This window comes from Biomphalaria glabrata, chromosome 8 (genome assembly GCF_947242115.1).
Source record: "Biomphalaria glabrata chromosome 8, xgBioGlab47.1, whole genome shotgun sequence".
NCBI classification, from domain to species: Eukaryota; Metazoa; Mollusca; class Gastropoda; family Planorbidae; genus Biomphalaria; species Biomphalaria glabrata.
The window spans coordinates 498,614-517,788 of NC_074718.1; the positions used below are offsets into that span (position 1 = coordinate 498,614).

General features: G+C 35.0%; 1 protein-coding gene and 1 long non-coding RNA gene across 19 annotated transcripts in view; one reads left to right on the forward strand and one right to left on the reverse strand.

Annotated features, from left to right (window-relative positions):
* Positions 1-3,905, forward strand: part of LOC129927739 (uncharacterized) — a 29,081-nt gene extending 25,176 nt beyond the window's left edge. For 5 of the 13 annotated variants that reach the window (XR_008779347.1, XR_008779349.1, XR_008779348.1 and 2 more), the window contains 3 exons: positions 36-316; positions 1,343-1,546; positions 1,670-3,903. This is a non-coding gene — a long non-coding RNA (uncharacterized LOC129927739). Of the gene's footprint in view, positions 1-35; positions 317-1,342; positions 1,547-1,669 lie in introns of all 13 variants that reach the window. The other 8 variants (XR_008779353.1, XR_008779355.1, XR_008779361.1 and 5 more) reach the window with 7 other exon arrangements.
* Positions 3,906-5,598: 1,693 nt separating this feature from the next.
* On the reverse strand, positions 5,599-17,265 carry LOC129927738 (short transient receptor potential channel 6-like). 6 transcript variants are annotated; one of them, XR_008779344.1, is made up of 8 exons: positions 17,114-17,265; positions 15,629-15,796; positions 14,682-14,852; positions 14,000-14,261; positions 12,878-12,966; positions 12,319-12,558; positions 6,567-6,698; positions 5,599-6,430 (listed from the first exon to the last, which is right to left on the reverse strand). XR_008779344.1 is itself a non-coding variant. In XM_056038174.1 (5 exons), the coding sequence occupies exons 1-4, from the start codon at positions 14,019-14,021 to the stop codon at positions 6,683-6,685; spliced, it is 345 nt and encodes a 114-aa protein (XP_055894149.1). In that variant the 5' UTR covers positions 14,022-14,302; the 3' UTR covers positions 5,599-6,430; positions 6,567-6,682. The 6 variants fall into 6 exon arrangements, 2 of the variants coding, with proteins under 2 accessions (XP_055894149.1, XP_055894148.1); XR_008779343.1 differs by lacking the exon at positions 17,114-17,265 and having other exon boundaries at positions 15,629-15,856; XR_008779345.1 differs by lacking the exons at positions 14,000-14,261; positions 14,682-14,852; positions 15,629-15,796; positions 17,114-17,265 and adding an exon at positions 14,324-14,402.
* Positions 17,266-19,175: the final 1,910 nt, after the last annotated feature.

Consider the following 19,175-nt stretch of genomic DNA (forward strand, 5'->3'; position numbering starts at 1 on the left):
TTTTTTGTCTCCTAGATTTTCATATTTTGTTGAAGTCATTTCAGTTCTCAATTATTTTGTGCACTAAGTTACAAGAAAAAATTCAAGCAAAAGAGGTCACTACACTAAGACTTTGTCTTCTCATAAGAATGGATGGCTGCCTGGTCATGTGATATGTGTGCTGGACTGTGTGTGGTCATCTTGATGCTCATATCTTGCCTGATGACATTTATTCTGCTGGACATTTGGTCAAGGAAGTAGATTCTCTTCAGTTCTCAAGAAACATTCAAAACATGTCAAACATTTGACAAGAATATCAAACAAGTGCAGTGTACATGTAAGTAATGTTGAAACATTATCTGATCTCATTTATGCATTCTTGAGGACGATCTGCAGCCACTAAACCAGTTACATCAGATCTGGATAAAGTGGTCGCCTCCTCTTCATTAAGGCTAGAACAGAAAGATTTTATTATTCTTTTACTCTACTTTCTGTCAGTGTGTTTCATAGTCATTTGTCACATCACTGAGAAACTTAGATCATTAAGCACTGGCTGTATAAGACTGAGTGTTTATATTTTTTGTGTGTGAATGTTGTTCCTGTTTGCATCTATATTGTCATTGTTATAGTGGTAACCCTAAGGATAATTGTAATCAAACTGAATTTTCATTTGTTTGGATCTTATCTCGTGGGAATTTTAAACTTGATAATTTGCTCTTTGCTTACATTTTGATTGTTAAGTACATTATAAAAGAAATACAATACATAAGGATAGAAAAAGGAGAGCAAACAATATAGAGATTGGCTGAAGCAATATAAAGAAAGTGAGATCAAATAAAAGAATATATAAAAAGAATAAACCTAGAGAATTTGAAACAATCTAGACAGTCTCTGTAGCTATTTGGAAAGATTGCTATTGCCAACTAAACAAAACAAATTAGTTTGGACTACAAGCAAAAGAACTTAAAAAGTTGTGATTTTATTTTCTAGAAAAGCACAAACTTTATAGCAGAATTTTCACTCTAAATATTAAAGCTTTCTGTATTCTGTACATTAGATACACTAAATAGCTAGTTATTTATAGTTTTTTGGCATAATTGAAAATCTTCAATAAATTCCTTAGAATTTAAGGGCTTAATAAAACTTAAATTTTTTTTTCACTTAATTTGGGTAGTTATTCTTTGCTGCTGTAGTAGGTGTCTTGAGTGTATTTTTTTTCTTTAAAGTTTATTCATAAAATACTAAGTTAAAACATAAAGTCAAAGCTGCATCATCAAAATAGTTTTATTGAACATGAAAAGAAAAGCAATAGAATTAATTTTTTTCCCTTTTCAAGGCAAAAGTTTTTCTTATTCTTATTTAGACCAACATGATGAAGATGTAGACCAACATGATGAAGATGTAGACCGACATGATGAAGATGTAGGCCGACATGATGAAGATGTAGACTGACATGATGAAGATGTAGACTGGCATGAAGATGTAGACTGACATGATGAAGATGTAGACTGGCATGAAGATGAAATGTAAACCAAAATATTGATCAAGAGATGTATGGAATAAAAAGGTAAGAAAAGCTATGTATATCAATTAATATTTTTTTTATACTAAACCCCTAAGTAAAGCTTTGCCAAGTTTTGTGTTTCACTGACTATGAAAATGTTTTGATTGATTTTTGTTCTCTTTACAGTGAACATCTTGAGAGGGAAAACAATTCCTAGAGGCAAAGACACAGACACAGTAGATACATAAGAGATTGTTTCCTTTTCTACCATCATTTAGAGCCTTTTTTGTGAGGGAACCTGCATCTGAAAGAACTGAACATTTCCCTAATGCTACTTCAAATTCAGATCTCCTCCCAACCTCAGGCTGAGTACCCGTGGTCACCTACTTTGTTACATTACCATAGCACTACAGACAGTGGAAAACAAATTATATGAAGGAATGCAACCACCATCAGATATTGTTGTCTTTACAGACTCCCAATCTACTCTTCAAGAACTTAACAGCAGCACCTCACAGCTCAAGAGAGTTGACAACACTCATTGTGATAATCCATCAGATGATATCAAAATTAAATATTAATATCACACTACAGTGGATCCCTGGACACATTGTCATCATGGGAAATGAAAAGACAGATAAGCTATCAAAGGCAGGTTCATCTATGGAACAACCAGATAGACCTGTTAACTACCTCACCCTAAGGTCAATGTTAGTCAACAATCATAAAGAGGAGTGGCTCAACCAATGGGCATCAGGAAACACAGGCAGAGCCATGTACAAAGAAATGACTACACCTAACAAACTGGACAGTATTAACTTCCTCCCCTGCAAAGAACAATCTACAATTTTCCAACTAAGAACAGGACACACTCCACTATTAAATTACCACCTGAACAAAATAAACTCCACACAACTCCTCCTTTGCAGACACTGCGCCCACCCCTTTGAAACCGTAAACCATATCCTCTTTGAATGCTCCTCCCTAATCCACCTTAGGCAGACCCTACTTCCACTACAGCCCAACATAACCAACACCCTGTACGGCAGTGCTGAACAACTGAAGAAAACAGCACACTTTTTTTCATTGGCACAGTCTGCAAAAGAGCTTACAGCTCAGCAGCAATAAAGCTGGCTAGAAGAAGAAAAAAAAGAGGTTACATTACAAGAAGTGGTCGCAAAGTCAGAAAACCTAACAGATGACAATGAGTAGAACAATCATTTCTGATACAGGTACAAGTACTCAAGTGATGTACTTTGTAAGAACTAATTAGGTGGAATCACCATAATTGATTTCTATCTTGTTCTATATATAGGTATATCTTGACAATCAGTCCAGTCATTGTTCATTCTTTTTTAATATTCCTTTTGTTCCCTTAATCATCTTGTTGTTTCAGTTAATGTTTTTATCTTTTTTGTTTTTGGAGGAGGGAGGGGCTGTGGTATATTATTATTATTATTATTGAAGTCGCTACATTATGCTTTTAATTCAATTTATCATCTCCCCTTCTTTTGTGTGATATCATATTAATGTTCATTAGTGTCACATCCATGCACAATTTGTTCTATGCTTTTTATAGTGTAAATAGTGACTTGACATTATTTAGATCAATTATATGTTATATTATATTTAAACTAAAACTGTTAGCATTTTCTATGATGTTATTAATATGAATGTGTTTGTGTGTTGCTATGAATGCATTTTAAGTTTTAGTCTGAAATCATAAAAATAAGAAATTGTTTCATAAACAAAGATTATATTAATATTTAATATTGTCAGACTTCACTATAGCATTGAGTTCATCCCCATAGTCTATTTAAAACTTTCAAATACTAATTCACTTTGTCTTATCTAGTGGTGATCATGGGGGTATCCGTTATCCATAGTCTCTGAGGATGTAATCTCTATTTCTGATGGAACACATGTAAAACCAAGAAAACAAACAGTAGACCTAGACTTTATTAACAGGTCATGCAAGCATTTTTTTATAATTGTGAACTGATGTTCTCAGAGCTATTTTTATGTATTTCTATTTTTGCTACTTTTGTAGACTAGTGCTAAGCTGTATGCTTATACTTCCGCCTATTATTATATGGGTTAGGGCGATGCTGTTTCCTGTACTGTTGACCAGAGTGTGTCAGTTTTAATTATTCTGTACTTGGAACTGCCTTTAAGTTTCAGAATTATTTTTTTTTTCTATATGTAAAGCTACTTTATATATATAGTTTTATATTATGGTACATTATTTTTCTAATTGAAACAACTGTCAAAATAATTGGCAGTTTGTTTTTTTAAAGTTTGTTTTAAAATGATGGCCACTTCTAATGTTTATGTACTAGATCTTTTCCTAATTTTTTTGTTTTTTTATCTGCAGTGTTTTGTAACTGCTGCTTTGCTCATTTAAATTAAAGTATCATTTTGTTATTTCTTCTCTTTCTTGATTTCTTTGGTCACAGACTGAGGTGCACAGATACAACCCACCCAGTCTACCTTCTGGCAACTGTAACTTCTTGTTAGTGCAGGCTAGACATGACCTTGGGCCCTGCCATGCTAACATAATACTAATATTCTCTTGAATCATTCCAGACAGCATTGAGACCACCCCTGTCCCTAACAATACATAATTACCTTGCTTTAGTTGTAGAATGAAAGTTGAGCAAACAGTGAAAAGCTTCTATATAATTCACTTGGAGGTGAGGTGACTGAGCGGTGAAATACTTAGCTTCCAAACATGTGTCCAGGGTTTGAAGACTGGGATTTTTAATTTTAGGACTATTAGGCACCTTTGAGTACACCTGGTTCTAATGGGTTCCTGGCATTTGTTAGGGAAAGGTAAAGACAGTTGGTCATAGTGCCGACCATGGGACGCAAAAACAGATGACCTTTATATCATCTGCCCTACAGATTGCAAAGTCTGCAGCTAAAACCAACATGGGAAAGCCTTTTGAGGAAAAATCAGGAGTCAACCATTCAGTTAGCAGCAAACAGTGCTACTCCCAGGCAGAGCCTACGATGCCATTGATCCCAAACTGTATTGGCATATTCCATTCCTTCAAATATATAGCTGTGTGGGTGACATCATTGCAACCACAACTAATGTCAGGAAAATGATTAATAGCTAATATTTGTAAAATGAGATGATCCATAGCAGCTTTGTGACTGAAGGAGGCCATAGAATCAGATCAAAGTTTGAGATTTGCTAAAAATTTGCTCAAAAACAAATATTGTTACAAAGCAATTAGCTAAAGAAACCTGTTAACTTTTAACATAACTTTTTAATGACATATGGAAAAGCACTATTAAACTACTAGAAATTTAGAAAAACTAGATCTAAGGGTTGCTGGAAGGGGAGGATAAAAGCGGCAATTTTTTTAGTACCAGTACCTGGTAACTATGTCAATCAACACATTGGACTAGGATAAGTTATGTAGCTTAAAGACATCCATACAACTTTTTATAAATAAAATCACATCAGACTTCATTTAAGTTGCAGCCTGAGAGACTGAAATCCTCTCTAGCCAATGCAGTGGACTGAAACCCAGCTGTAGTGCTTCCTAGATCAGTTGAGATAGAAGCAAGTCTGGAGCAGCAAACATTAATGAGGCAAGGTTTCCTCTTTCTACCTGCACTGGGGCACTGTGAGTATCAAATTTGGCCTACAAACTGCATGAAATGCTGGATATCTGACATAAACCACTGTCAAGGGGGCTTGAGTTCAAATCCTGATTTGTTTTTGCTGAGCAAAGAAACACCAGAAATACCATTTCCCCATATAGGCAATACAAAGTAATTTGAAAAAAAAAAGAAATTAACACAGACCAGTTACAATAAAAACAAATGAAATTGTAAAATGAATGCCACTTTTATTACAAGGTATACATAAATATCAAAATGAGTTAATCAATTATTTAAAGTTAGCAACTTTTTGTTCAAAACTAATGTACATTGGTAGTCCTGTAGATTGTGTAGAATCAAAGTAGCATGATTCATTTAGATATTTGATTTTAAAAATGAGACAATTTGATTAGAAGTTATTATAATTTTTTTAAATTTCTATGTAGTATGACAGTGCATCTACTGTAGAAAGATACAAAGGGATAAAACTAAATAGTTGTTATTCCATAAAAAAAAGAAAAATGTACATTTAACACATTAGCATATTCTGTTCCAAAAATATAAACTTGATCAAAATATTTTATTGTCAAAGATATTATTGATTGAGTGGTATACCTTAAACCTCTTACAACATATTCATTCATGGTATAAAACACTGCCTGGTCACTAGAAAATGAATAATGTAGTAACACCAAGAACTAAAAAACTTAATAACATCGACACTACCAACAATGTTCAAATTGCAATGATTTTGATGGAATCCTGTGATTATTCCTTATGTTATTCAACCACAGAATTCCATCAAAAGCTCTTAATTTTTTTAAGACATCATCTTGTTGAAAAGTAAAATGAGGTGTCAACTCTCTTAATGCCTATGGTCATTGACAAATATAGCTCAAAGAAATCTTTCCTTAATTTCTAACTTAAAGTCAACAGTCAAAGTAAATGAATAGTAGGTACCTGGTACCTGGTAAATTAACAACAACACTAAGTTGTTTTTTTTCTCTACAAGTTCTACAATTTCAGATTCAAAGACAAAGTTTATTGTTTGTCCAATTAACCTTTGACCTTATCTTTCTTGGACACTCTCAGCATAAAGAAAAATAAACCATTCATGAACAGTATTGTCTTGAGCAGCAAAATGTTAAGTGTTATGTGGTGACTACTAAAAGTTGTGTACACTTAATCTTTTATCACTCAATCGATGGAAGTCTTTCTAGACAAGTAAGCAATGGATTTCAGATATCCCTCACAGCTTCCGTGGTTGAAAAATTTCCAGAGAAAAAAGCTGCTTAGAATAGTATCTGTCATGCTTGAAAAGGGCCACAGGGACTGTATAAAAAAAAAAGAATAAATAAAAACTAAACAGAATTGACAGGCAATGTGGCATTAAAAAACAACAACACTTTCTAACTTTAGAACCTACAAACATTAGAGATAGTAGAAAAAACAACACTTGATTTATTACCAAAACAGCTGACATATCCAAACACAAGTGAGTAGCCTTCTTTTGTAAGGTACTTGTGTAGTCAAGGAAGATCTCATATTTGTAAACAGGCTAACATTTTAGGCTCCTTAGCTGACTTATCTTTTGGACATTCTGGAAGAAATAAATGCAAGAAGGGCTTAATATAAATATCATCATCTCTTGAAATTCTATTTGCAAAAGCTAAGAGAGATCTCAAATATGAAAATAATGATCTCATAAAAAGATAATATAGATCACAAATTAGATCATTTAGATCTCAAACAAGATAGATCACAAATTAGATCAGATAGATCTTAAACAAGATAATATAGATCACAGATAGATCTCAAACAATATAAGATAAAATGTGTAAATAAAAAAAACAGCATAGCAGAGGAAAGCAAAATTACAAGATAGATATCAAATAGTATGAATCAATTAGCCTATATGCCGGTTAATAAATTTCACAGTTGATTCCCAAATGAGTATTTAAAAAATTCTGTTAAAATTTTTTTAACAAAAAAAGAAAAAATAATTACAAAACTAAACAAAATAAATGTAAAGGCTTTCTTTTAGTGACTTTAGAATAGAACAAGTTTCCTGTTTCCTTAAATACTCCATCTCCTCAACACTCCATCTCCTCAATGCTCCATCTCAACAGCCCATCTCTCAACACTCCATCTCCTCAATGCTCCATCTCAACAGCCCATCTCTCAACACTCCATCTCCTCAACACTCCATCTCCTCAATGCTCCATCTCAACACTCCATCTCAACACTCCATCTCCTCAATGCTCCATCTCAACACTCCATCTCCTCAATACTCCATCTCCTCAACACTCCATCTCCTCAACACTCCATCTCCTCAACACTCCATCTCCTCAACACTCCATCTCCTCAACACTCCATCTCAACACTCCATCTCCTCAACACTCCATCTCCTCAACACTCCATCTCCTCAACACTCCATCTCCTCAACACTCCATCTCCTCAACACTCCATCTCCTCAACACTCCATCTCCTCAACACTCCATCTCCTCAACACCCTGTCTTAACACTCCATATTAACACTTCATCTCAATACTTCATCTCCTCAACACTCCATCTCAATACTCCATCTCCTCAACACTCCATCTCAACACTCCATCTCCTCAACACCCTGTCTTAACACTCCATATTAACACTCCATCTCAATACTCCATCTCCTCAACACTCCATCTCCACACTCTATCTCCTCAACACTTCATCTCAATACTCCAGCTCCTCAACACTCCATCTCAATACTCCATCTCCTCAACACTCCATCTCAATACTCCATCTCCTCAATGCTCCATCTCTATACTCCATCTCCTCAACACTTCATCTCAATACTCCAGCTCCTCAACACTCCATCTCAATACTCCATCTCCTCAACACTCCATCTCAATACTCCATCTCCTCAACACTCCATCTCAATACTCCATCTCCTCAACACTCCATCTCCTCAATGCTCCATCTCCTCAACACTCCATCTCCTCAACACTCCATCTCCTCAACACTCCATCTCCTCAATGCTCCATCTCCTCAACGCTCCATCTCCTCAACACTCCATCTCCTCAATGCTCTATCTCCTCAACACTCCATCTCCTCAACACTTTATTCTGTCGTTATATGTGTCGTTAAGGTATTGCCAGGAATTGGGTACATTTAGTAATCAGCATTGAAGTACACATACATATATTAGGGAAGAAAAAGAGCCTTGACACTGTAGATTGCAAGGTCTGAAAGGGGAACTTTGCCATTATATTCCAGTTATTTCTGCTGGTTAAGTTTGTATTGCTGAACTCACTGACCTACATCAGTTCTATTCACATCAAGTTAACACTGCATGGTATCACAATGTAAGTTAAATAAAAAATTAAATTAACTTTCAGAAATGGTGGTCAACTTGATAGTCCCAGATTCAGACTCAGCTCTTCTTATCCTAAAAACTTTTAAGCCAAACAGTAAAAAATTAATAGAATAAGGATTTTTTGTTCAGGAAAGATAATATCCCAAAATGATGTTAATGTTTTTGTAAAATGTTTTACATTGTTTCGGATGTTCCTTCAGAGTTGAAGATAGTTTACTTCCTAGTCCAAACCTCCCGCAGGACGACGGGGGATGGGAGTGGGCAGGGTTTGAACCCTTGACAAATCTGAACGACAGTTCAGTGCGCAAACCGCACGACCAGGCAGCCATCCATGTATCCATAACTCATGGTTGGAAACATCCTGAAGCCCTAATTAAAAATTGCATTCTATACTGTGATTTGACCTCAAGGCTGCAGTAGTAGCACTGTAACTTCTTCAGTATCCAATGTTAGCAAGTGCCCTATTTAAATACGAGGCCATTTTTAAAATAGAGATGATAGTTTGTAAAATGTTTTACATGTTTCAAATGTTCCTTCAAAGTTGAAGATAATTTATTTCCTCATCCAAACATCTCAGAGGACGATAGGGAAGGGCAAGGTATGAATTCAGGACCATCAACAACTCCAAACAACAGTCCAGCGTGCATTTTCTGCACATCCAGGCAGCCACCCATAGTCATAGTAAAAAGTATTTTCTAAAAGAGTTTCTATAATAACATTGTCAGATGCAGGTTCCATTTTCCCATTTTCATTCACAAAATTTGTGGCATGTGTGGCTGAGAGGCGGGCCTACACTGCTTGGCTACAGCTTAGCCACTTACCATGGGGGCTCGATTTTGAATCCTGACTCGAGCAGAGTTGTTTTCTGAAAGCCCAAAGACAGCATGTAAACCTCCCATGTGTTCCCTTCCTCCAATAGTCAACAAAAGGAGATTGGGCCATAGCAAAATAAGTATGCTCTAAGCATGAACTATGCACTATATCAAAAGCATTAAAAAAAAAGATTTACATGTTTTTTTCAACTCTTTCATACCTTAACAAATGAATTTGAATAAGTAACTATTCTATTTGAAAGTGAAACAAAACTAAACACTATTAAGTCCAAATACTTTTTACTATGACTAAGTAATAGTAGGTATAGAACTAATCAATATCAGGCCCAAATACTTCTTACTTTGACTATTGATGAAATAAACATGACATCAAACATAATAGCAGCACCCAGGGAGAAGAAGGTGAAGAAACTGTAGTAATACAAAGATAAGTCTTAAGGAGGACTCAAACCTTGGACCTAGCTGTGACCAGATGCAAGTTAGACTTCCTGAATAACACCCCAAAACAAATCTTGTAAGATGCCCCAACATACTAAGAGATAGGTGAAGAATATTACAGACAATATCAAAGTGAGAAATCATCAAGTTAAAACAGAAAATTCAACAAAATCAAAATAATAACAACCAGTTTGATACAAATATAAACCAATCTAAACAATTAAACCCATGTTTTTTGAATTCAGACTGTCTTTCCACTGATTTGGACTCTCTTTCCTTCACTCTTTCTTAGACTGTTCATTGGCAAATGAGATAAACTAAGAGCTTTCACAGCCCCCAGTCTATTGCCATCTTTTTGCAGTATCTCATCTTCTTATCCAAGATTATTACATTCTTCTGGTGTCTCAAGGGTCAATCTAGTCATGCAAGTTAATCAATGACTTAAACTCTGCCAATTCACATGTTTTTTCTAGCTGACTCAGGCAACCCATTACATGCTCTAATAGCACTAGGGAAGAAGGAGTATAAATTTCTTCTAGCATATGGGATGAGGAATGTTCCTTTATCTTTGTGTCTTTCTAAGTATTTTTTAAAGTTTTGTTTTTGTATTTGAAGTTTATAGTTTAATGTTTTTTGTATAATTGCTACTTTACTTTTGAAGTCTTCTGTCCTGAAGGATCTCTAAATTTAATAATTTTACTAGAGGTCTAACTATAATCAAATGTGAATATTTGTTAGTTCAGAATCTCACTGCACTATCTTGTGTATTCTAGTTTCTTAATAATGTTTTTTTTGAGTTGAGGGTTCCCAAATAGAGGACTCATTATCTATTGTTCAGTTGCATCACTGCATCATCTCTACTGTTGGTTCTCTTTACTCCCCTTTGGTCTTATTCACATTTCTTTCTCGGATCATCAAATACAGAGTACATCTTCCATGAACATTTCCAGCAGAATAAAACTTTTTGGTCTAATAACAAAGTCACTAAGTTTTGAGAATCCTCAAAAGCTGTCTATGACGATTCTCCGAGTCCAGTGTTTTCTCTGCCAAGTTGCAATTCTCTAGTTCTTAATAGAAAATCATTTTTCCACAATTGCTTATCCATGTGAAAGTGGAATCACTGGCCTACCAATTTTCCAAATATGTTTCAATTTTTTGTCAAGAGTTGTTTATAAATATAAAGTACCCAGTTTATCTTTTCTTTTGAAAAGGATGAAAGAGCCATTTTTGCAAACCTAGTTGTTGACATCAAAACCATGTATTTGGTGAAGTCAATAAAGAGCAATGGTTTTAGCACATCCACAGATATTCCATCTTTAGTTCTTCTTTTTTAGGGTCCCCATTTGTGTTGGATGAAAAACTAAAATGAATGGCTTTTTGGTCCATCCTAACAAGGCCTCATATCTTATAGATTGCTGATGTTGCTTCAAAAATGAATATAATTATGTTCTATGCATTTCATGTGTCAATCTAGTCATGCATGTTAATTAGTGAATTAAACTCTGCTAAGTCACTGGTTTTCCTGGCTGATTCAGGCAGCCCATTCTATATTCAAACTAGGGAAGAAAGAGCACTTGTAGGAATTTGGCCTAGCATATGGAATAAGAATATTGCCTGGATTGTGGTGTGAACAGATGAATGGGTCATTTCTCCATCCAGAATAAGACTTACTCTATTGCCATGATAGATCAATTCAGATTGAATTCTCTGCTTTTTCTTCAACTTTGTCAGTTTTTTAAAGCCATTGCAGTTCCATCAGCAAATATTCCATAATCATTGGCTAAAGTGTCAAACAGTGGGACTGTTATAAAATCTGTCCATGTACACAATATTATTTTTGTTTATCAAGTGGCTAACAGCCTTAGAACAAAACTAAGAACGACATATCAATTCTGGAATCACATTCTTTGTTTTGCCTGTGTTGAATTTCTATGCTGATATAGCAATGACATTGCCATTATTATTATTTGCTTCATAAGCCATAGTTTTGATTACCACTTTGATAGGTTTGGATTTTTATATATTGCTTTGTAACAAATCAGCCTTGGCAAGGAATCATTCCTTCATCCAAAATTGGCATGTTGAGATAGTTAGAAGTAGTGCTGAAATGTTGAGATAGTTAGAAGTAGTGGGTGACCCAAGGCTCTCCTGACTTCTAATAGATCACCATACAAAATGTCTTGAGGAAGTCAACCTTGTGGCATTCCATGAACATGTCCAAGCTAGCCAAGATTTCTACTGCTGATAACAGTGCAAAGGTTCAGAGGAATCTTTTTTTTTTTCATAAATGCACTGAACACTTCTAAAGGAAATAGATAGATGTTATATTTAATCATCAGAGACTTTCACCCCACAACATTGGATGATTTTCTATTAATGAAGCATACACTCTATACTGTCCTACTGATATGTTCAAACCCTGCCTCCTGCAGGAGGTTTGGACTAGGATGTAATAATCATCAAACCTGAATTAACATGTAAAACAAACTACAAAAAGGTCCTCTCCGATGAATTGATAGGTAAAGAGTATTTGAATGAAATGGGATATATAAATAGTTTTAACTTAATGATTAACATAACATGAAACAAACCTAAATGTCTTCAAATTCATCATAGCAATGAACAAGTTGATCAGGACCACGACAGCATCAAGAATGTAAACTCCATACAAAACGTAGCCAACCACCTCAATGACTTTCAGCAGCACACTGTCTCTTATCTCTGAGCCACCATTAACCTGACTGCTATTTGTTTCTTCTTTAATAGCTGGTGCCTGAGAGTTCCCCATACCAAAGGCAGCCCAGAACAATGTCCCAGTGGTCTCTAAGAGGCTGAAAATAAAGTCTTTGGTCAGCAAATAAAATATTTTTAAGTACATTTGGGAATAAATTAATTCCTGTAAAATCTAGTAAATTTAATATCATCTAGCTAATATAATATATTATCTTGTAAACTTAAACATCTTAACTAGTGATCAGCTTTCAAAGTATTTAACTTTAAACACTACCAATAAAAGCCATAATTTATTTATTTTAAGTTTTAAGGTCACTTGCAGAAAAAAAATTCTTTCTTTTGAGTATGTCTATACAACTTGAAGTTATTTTGCTTTGCAAAACAAACATCCATAAATTAAATATAAAAAACCTTCACCTTGTAAGTCAAATGACTTTACCCTGCAAAGTTCTCATTCTTGGAAATACTGTATAGGCTTATTTGTCCACATATAAAGGCAATCATGACTGAAATAGATGAAGGTAAACTTGCCAACATCCTATGGAATAATAACTAGATTAAGATACTTTTCGCATAATTTCATTAAGTTGGCTAAAGTAAACTTGACTTACACTAATGTTGTTATTATAATAACCTGTGTTCAAATCCTTCATATCATCATGATTAAAATATTATGCCTTGGCCAAGAATCCTTAGCCCTTCATGCAATAGGAAGGAAATTGGTGGCCTACTTCTGTTTCTAACCAGGTGCAAGTAAGTGGATTTGTTTAATAGCTAAAAGTGTCATGAAATGCTTCACTGAATTGGTTAAATCTAGTGGATTTTTTTCCTAAATAGACCTACTCAATAATGAATAATCTACAGAAGATAATAAACAAAGTGAAATTGAAACACTTTAATTAACTAATTAAACAACTATAGTTATATCTTTGAATCACCAAGTTTTCAGTTCCAATTAAGAAATTTTTAAAGCCTAACTAATAATATGAGAGGCACAGTGGGGAGTGGTAAAGCACTTGGCTTATGAACACAGGTCCCAGGTTCGAATCCTAGAAGACTGAAATTTTTACTTTCAGGATCTTTAAGGTCCCTCTAAGCCAACCCAGATCTAATGGGTACCTGACATTAGTTAGGGAAAAGTAATGACGAGTATTGTGCTGGTCACATGACTTTAGCTAACCATAGGCCACAGAAATAGATGACCTTTACATCATTTGCACTATAGACATCATGGTCTGAAAGGGGAACTTACTTTTTTAATTATATGAGCTAAAATAAACCTTTGCTCTAATATTGTAATTCTTCTTATAATTATTACAATTTCCTAGAGCCTTAAGTTTCAAGAGATTCTAGACAAGTATGAGGATGTCCTCAACTTTACTCGGACATTTTTAGATGTACTAGAAAATAGAGGAACACGAATTTATATTTCATTTTTGGCATTGTAATAATTTATATGTAAGGCACTATTTTTTATAACAAATTTCCTTCAGGATAATAAAAAAAATATTATTATAAAAAATGAGCTCATAATCATACCATGGCAGCTGTCAGCATCCATTAATGGTGATCCATTACAGCATGCATTTGTTCATCCCAGGTGATCCATTACAGCATGCATTTGTTCATCCCAGGTGATCCATTACAGCATGCATATGTTCATCACTGGTGATCCATCACAGCATGCATTTGCTCATCCCTGGTGATCCATTACAGCATGCATTTGCTTATCCCTGGTGATTCATTACAGCATGCATTTGTTCATCCCTGGTGATCCATCACAGCATGCATTTGTTCATCCCTGGTGATCACCCAATTATATCATAGAATTATAAAAGAAAAATACTAATGAGCAACACATACATCTTCTTAGTGTTCTGGTTGAAGGCAGGTTAAATGTGGTAGAAAGGAACTCATACACATTAGGACACTAAAAGTGCAATGTTATTGTGAAGGATATTTTTTTCATCTGTATAATTTGCATTTCCTGTAGGCTCTTCAAACAGATGTAAAGAAAAATCTGAAAAGCATAAATATATTTTTAAAAATCATATATTAAATGTTAAATTGGAATCCATCTTAGACCAGTTGATCTAAATGTTATCTATAACTATTGCCAAACAAATAAAAAGAGTGCCACATGGACATGAATAATTTATCAATGATTGTTATGCAAATTATTATATATTCTTATCACTAAACTATAGAGTAATACATTTACCATTATAACCTTTTTAGGTGAGGTTGGCTTTTCTATAACTCCTCTCGTAAACATTGAACTTTCTCTTTATAATATATCAGAAGTCTCTTTGAATTGTACAATTTCTTCTTTCACCTTAAGACTTTATTTTTCCTTCTTTTTAACTGGCCAGGAAGCTGCATCGTTATGACACTGAAAAATAATAATTGTTAGCAATACAAAATCCTTTCAGGCATAACAGTAAATTCTGGAGTATATATTAAAATTAGATAAGCAAGCTTTCATTCAGATACCATAAGTATATCTCTAATTCTATAGCATTGACAGAAAAAATACAGATAGTGATTTAATTAATAATGAAAATATGACAAAAAATAAAATATCACATATACAATTGGAATTCATTTTGTTGTTTAGTTGAAGTCCAAGATATGAATATCAATATCACTAAATGTATAAAATATACATAAGTACAATAATATATTAAATCTAACAGTGCATTTTGATTTACCATATTGAATGCCTCTTAGGGGTTTGCAAAGACCAGGGAACAGTACCAGGAAAAAGAAGAAGAGGCAGACAGAGAAAGCGATGGGAGGACAACATAAAAGAATGGACGGTACTTCCATTGAAAGAGGTTCTAACTAAGGCAAAAGACAGAGAGGAATGGAGAAAGATGATTGACAAATCTTGCATGGTGCTGCAACAGTCTTACAAACTAAGGGATAGGTAAAAGTAACTCAGTTGTAAGTTAAAGTCAGTCTAGATCAGTTCATGTCAGTTGTTATTTCATTATACTAGTCAAACATTTATTTAGACAATGCTGAAAATACTTGCTGTTATTTCTACTTTGCTTCAAATACTATACTGGGATACATGAGCAGTCATTTTTTTAAAATAGTTAAATGTAAAACCAATTCAAACTCACATAGAAGTCTAAAATTAACATTTTCTACATTAAGTATCACCTGAAATATTGTAGGAATAGCTGAGGGTTTCAGATTTTTCATTATATCATCAAAGTTTGCATCAATAAAATGTGTGCTGTCCACAAAGTCATACCCATCAGGGGTCCATCCTTTCCCTCTTTTCATTGCTTCAACCATTTATCTCACATGTTGGCTTATTTAAGGAATCTGCAACATAAAGAAATAATAAATAATGAATAACATACCGGTACAAAAAATGGTGACCAATAATTTCATCCCTAATTAAATATTTTTTTGTTATTCATTGTTTAAATGTGCAGTTAAGGCTTTGGCTTTAAGCCCTCATTTCATCTAATATATAAATATGATTATTTTAAATGCTTTTAAATATTTTTTGACATGTTATAAATGCATTTATAGTGTTTCCTCTTCCACTTCACATTCTTGATGAGTTGTACATCTGGATGTGTACTTAGCTACAGGGCTTCTTGTGGTTGTAAGGGATATACATGACGTAATGATCAAAGGCAAAAGTGTGATGGAAGTAGTGGAAATCTTTTGAGAGAGGAGAACGATTAGAATAATTATGACCATGCCGCTGATAACTTATCATCAAAGGCCAAGGTGTGGTGGAAGTAGGCTACCGGTAGTGGAAATCATTTAAGAGATGAGAACGATTACAAGACTAGACTAAAGAAAGTAATATCTCTCTGTCTTTGGAAAGTTTAGTTTGAGACTAGCCTCTATTTTATTTGGGGCCACCAAATCACATCGCCTAGGGACTCTACTTATCTAAGACAGGCCCAGCAATGGTGGATTATTATCATCATTGTGTTTTATTTATTCAAGGATAATACTTAAATGTAAGTCGCTATTCTATTCGTACAAGTCATTTATTATTTTGTTTATCGCTGGATCATTTAAGTATTGAATTGAAAACATTAAACGCAAGGTAAATCAATTCTACATAGTGTTTTCCCAGTTTAGATAGAGACTCCTCCGAATCCACACATGCTGTTCTGGCTAGTATCTTGGGTGTTATGCAAATCCACTACTATTTCATCAACTATTGTACATTAGCCAAAGAACATTACAATTAATAAGATGAACGTACTCAAGACTTTCAACTACTATAAATGATGCATTCATTAACACTTGGGATGCCTGTCTTGTCTACTTATCCGTCGTTATTTAAATATCTCTAATTCTAATCAACCATGTTCTAAGCTATCGCCACATCGTTCTTCCTTGTTCGCCTATTCTCCTGCGTTATTCGTCTGTCTGACTACGTCACTGTCACTCCTTTAACCGTCGCTAAAAACAATACACAATATAATCTACCAAAGCTAACATACTCTCTAACTCAACTAGGACACAACAATGCCACGTAATTTAGGAGACAATATTACTTTCCAAAAACATATCACTGAAAACTTTCATTCTACAGGGGGCAGGCTTATAGCTGGTTAGCCTATGCAATAATTAATTAGTGTAAATATCTTTTAACTAGTATTACACACCGACCTGTGACTGTCTAGTTATGCCGGAACATTCTCTCCTTTTAAACTTCTAATAAACTGGACGCATTTCAACCATCCACCTATTTTTGGCAGTCAATACCAGTATCTGTTACACCAGTGATGCCCAACCTAATTCGACCTGCGGGCCATTTTATTTCCGACACTCGCGTCGCGGGCCACAAAGAAAAGTAAAAAAAGAAATGAAATTGACCTGAAACTATTTGATTAGAAACCAGTGTATCTAGTACTTACATTCATCTATAGCACATTTGAAGTTTATCCCTTTTTTTTTTAACAAGAATGCCGGAATATTTGTTTCATAATGCCGACTTTATGGTGTTAGTTTAAATAGCTAAACTTTTTGTATAAAACAAATATGTAAGCGTATTATCATGTTCCGAAAAAAAAAAAAAAGGGAAGTTCACCTTTTCTGGTAGATTTTACATACAGAGTCCCATTTCATAAAAGAACAATTGACATGATAGCAACCAATCAGATAAAAAGTGAGGGCCATAGTGTAGGTAAAGATACATTTCTGCACTTTATGTCGACTTTTCGGCGGGCCGGATGGAACCAGGTCGCGGGCCGAATCTGGCCCGCGGGCCGTATTTTGGGCATCACTGTGTTACACTGAACCGGAACGGATCGCTATCATTCTCTTTCCTTTCTTCTCTCTCTCTCTCTGGAACCCACTTTTATTTTCACCCCCAGCATTGATCACTGACCTAGACTTGACTTGCAATGGAACAACTCGATTGTAGTAACCTAAGCTAAGACCAAAACGTTATTGCAAGTGAAAACAAAAAGTCCGATATCGAGTAGGCAATTCTCTTTGTCAGATGTGAACAACACATACCATCGCGGGATCATAGTGACCTTAAGTTACACAATTTCAACACGACGACATAACTTGTGCATAGCTTGTTAAAGTAAGAGCCACACAGAATTAAAATGGAATTAAATCTAATGATGATTTGATGTGATAAATGCATGTAAATTATTAATTAATGACAGATTTCATGGACACACTCAAAGTTAAAATGTTACAATCTCATTTCAAGTGCAAGAGATAAAAAGGTCTATTTCTGATGCCCAATCTTCTTTTTTCAGCTTGGGAGCCATATAAATCTTTATTATGACTGAACTTACTGGTGCAGGTCTTCGCCAGTGATGGCTCCTCATGTCGGCTAAGTTCTACAATTTGTCGCTGATGCGAAAGCTGTATTCTGTGAGCACGAATTCTTGTGTATGTGTGTGTGTGTGCACGCAATTTGGTAGCCCTCTTGGTTGATGTGTGTTTGATGACGTCCTTCTTTTTCCCGTCTTTGGGGCTTGGTGCTGAACTTCGTTGTTTAACTGCTCGCCTCGGCTCGTCGCTGTGTAAATAATTCATTCCGTTTGTAAGTACTGCTAGGTGCTGGTTCAGAGAGCCAGAGTGGAAATATCGCTCGGCTAGCAATGTTGGGGCTTGGCCGACAGGCGACGTAATACGGGTTCATGTTAATTAAGGGATAGTATTACTGAGATACGCACGACCCGCACGTGTACTATAAATGATATGAATGTGTGTTGCAATCTCTTGTCACATTATTTACAGATCATTCTTCACTTCGAACAGTCGTCGTATTAAATGTTCAGTGGAATCTTTCTGCCCCTCATTCATTCATTCATAACTAATTCAACATTATCCTTTTGTCTTCCTCATGGAACATATGGCCTCAGTAAAATTACGCCCTCTCCAAGGTCTCTTGTTTAGCTGTTAGCAGGTGGTCATTGTGAGCCAAAATATTTACACGGAATCCTGACATATACCGCGAACAAATACCAAGAGCGGAGTTGCTATGCTATATTCGTCAATTTTAAAGCGATACCCCCCCTCCCTTTTTTTTTCAAACTCGCCTTGTCATTGTTTTAACTGCATTCTTACTTCAAGCCACATTTCTCCCACAACTGCCAGCAAACACTTTAACCCATTCGCCGGAAAATGGCTCTTATCGTGAATAGCTCGGTAGCACATAATATCGCCGCTCGTATTTTCTTGTTGCTATAAAAATTCCCCAAATCTC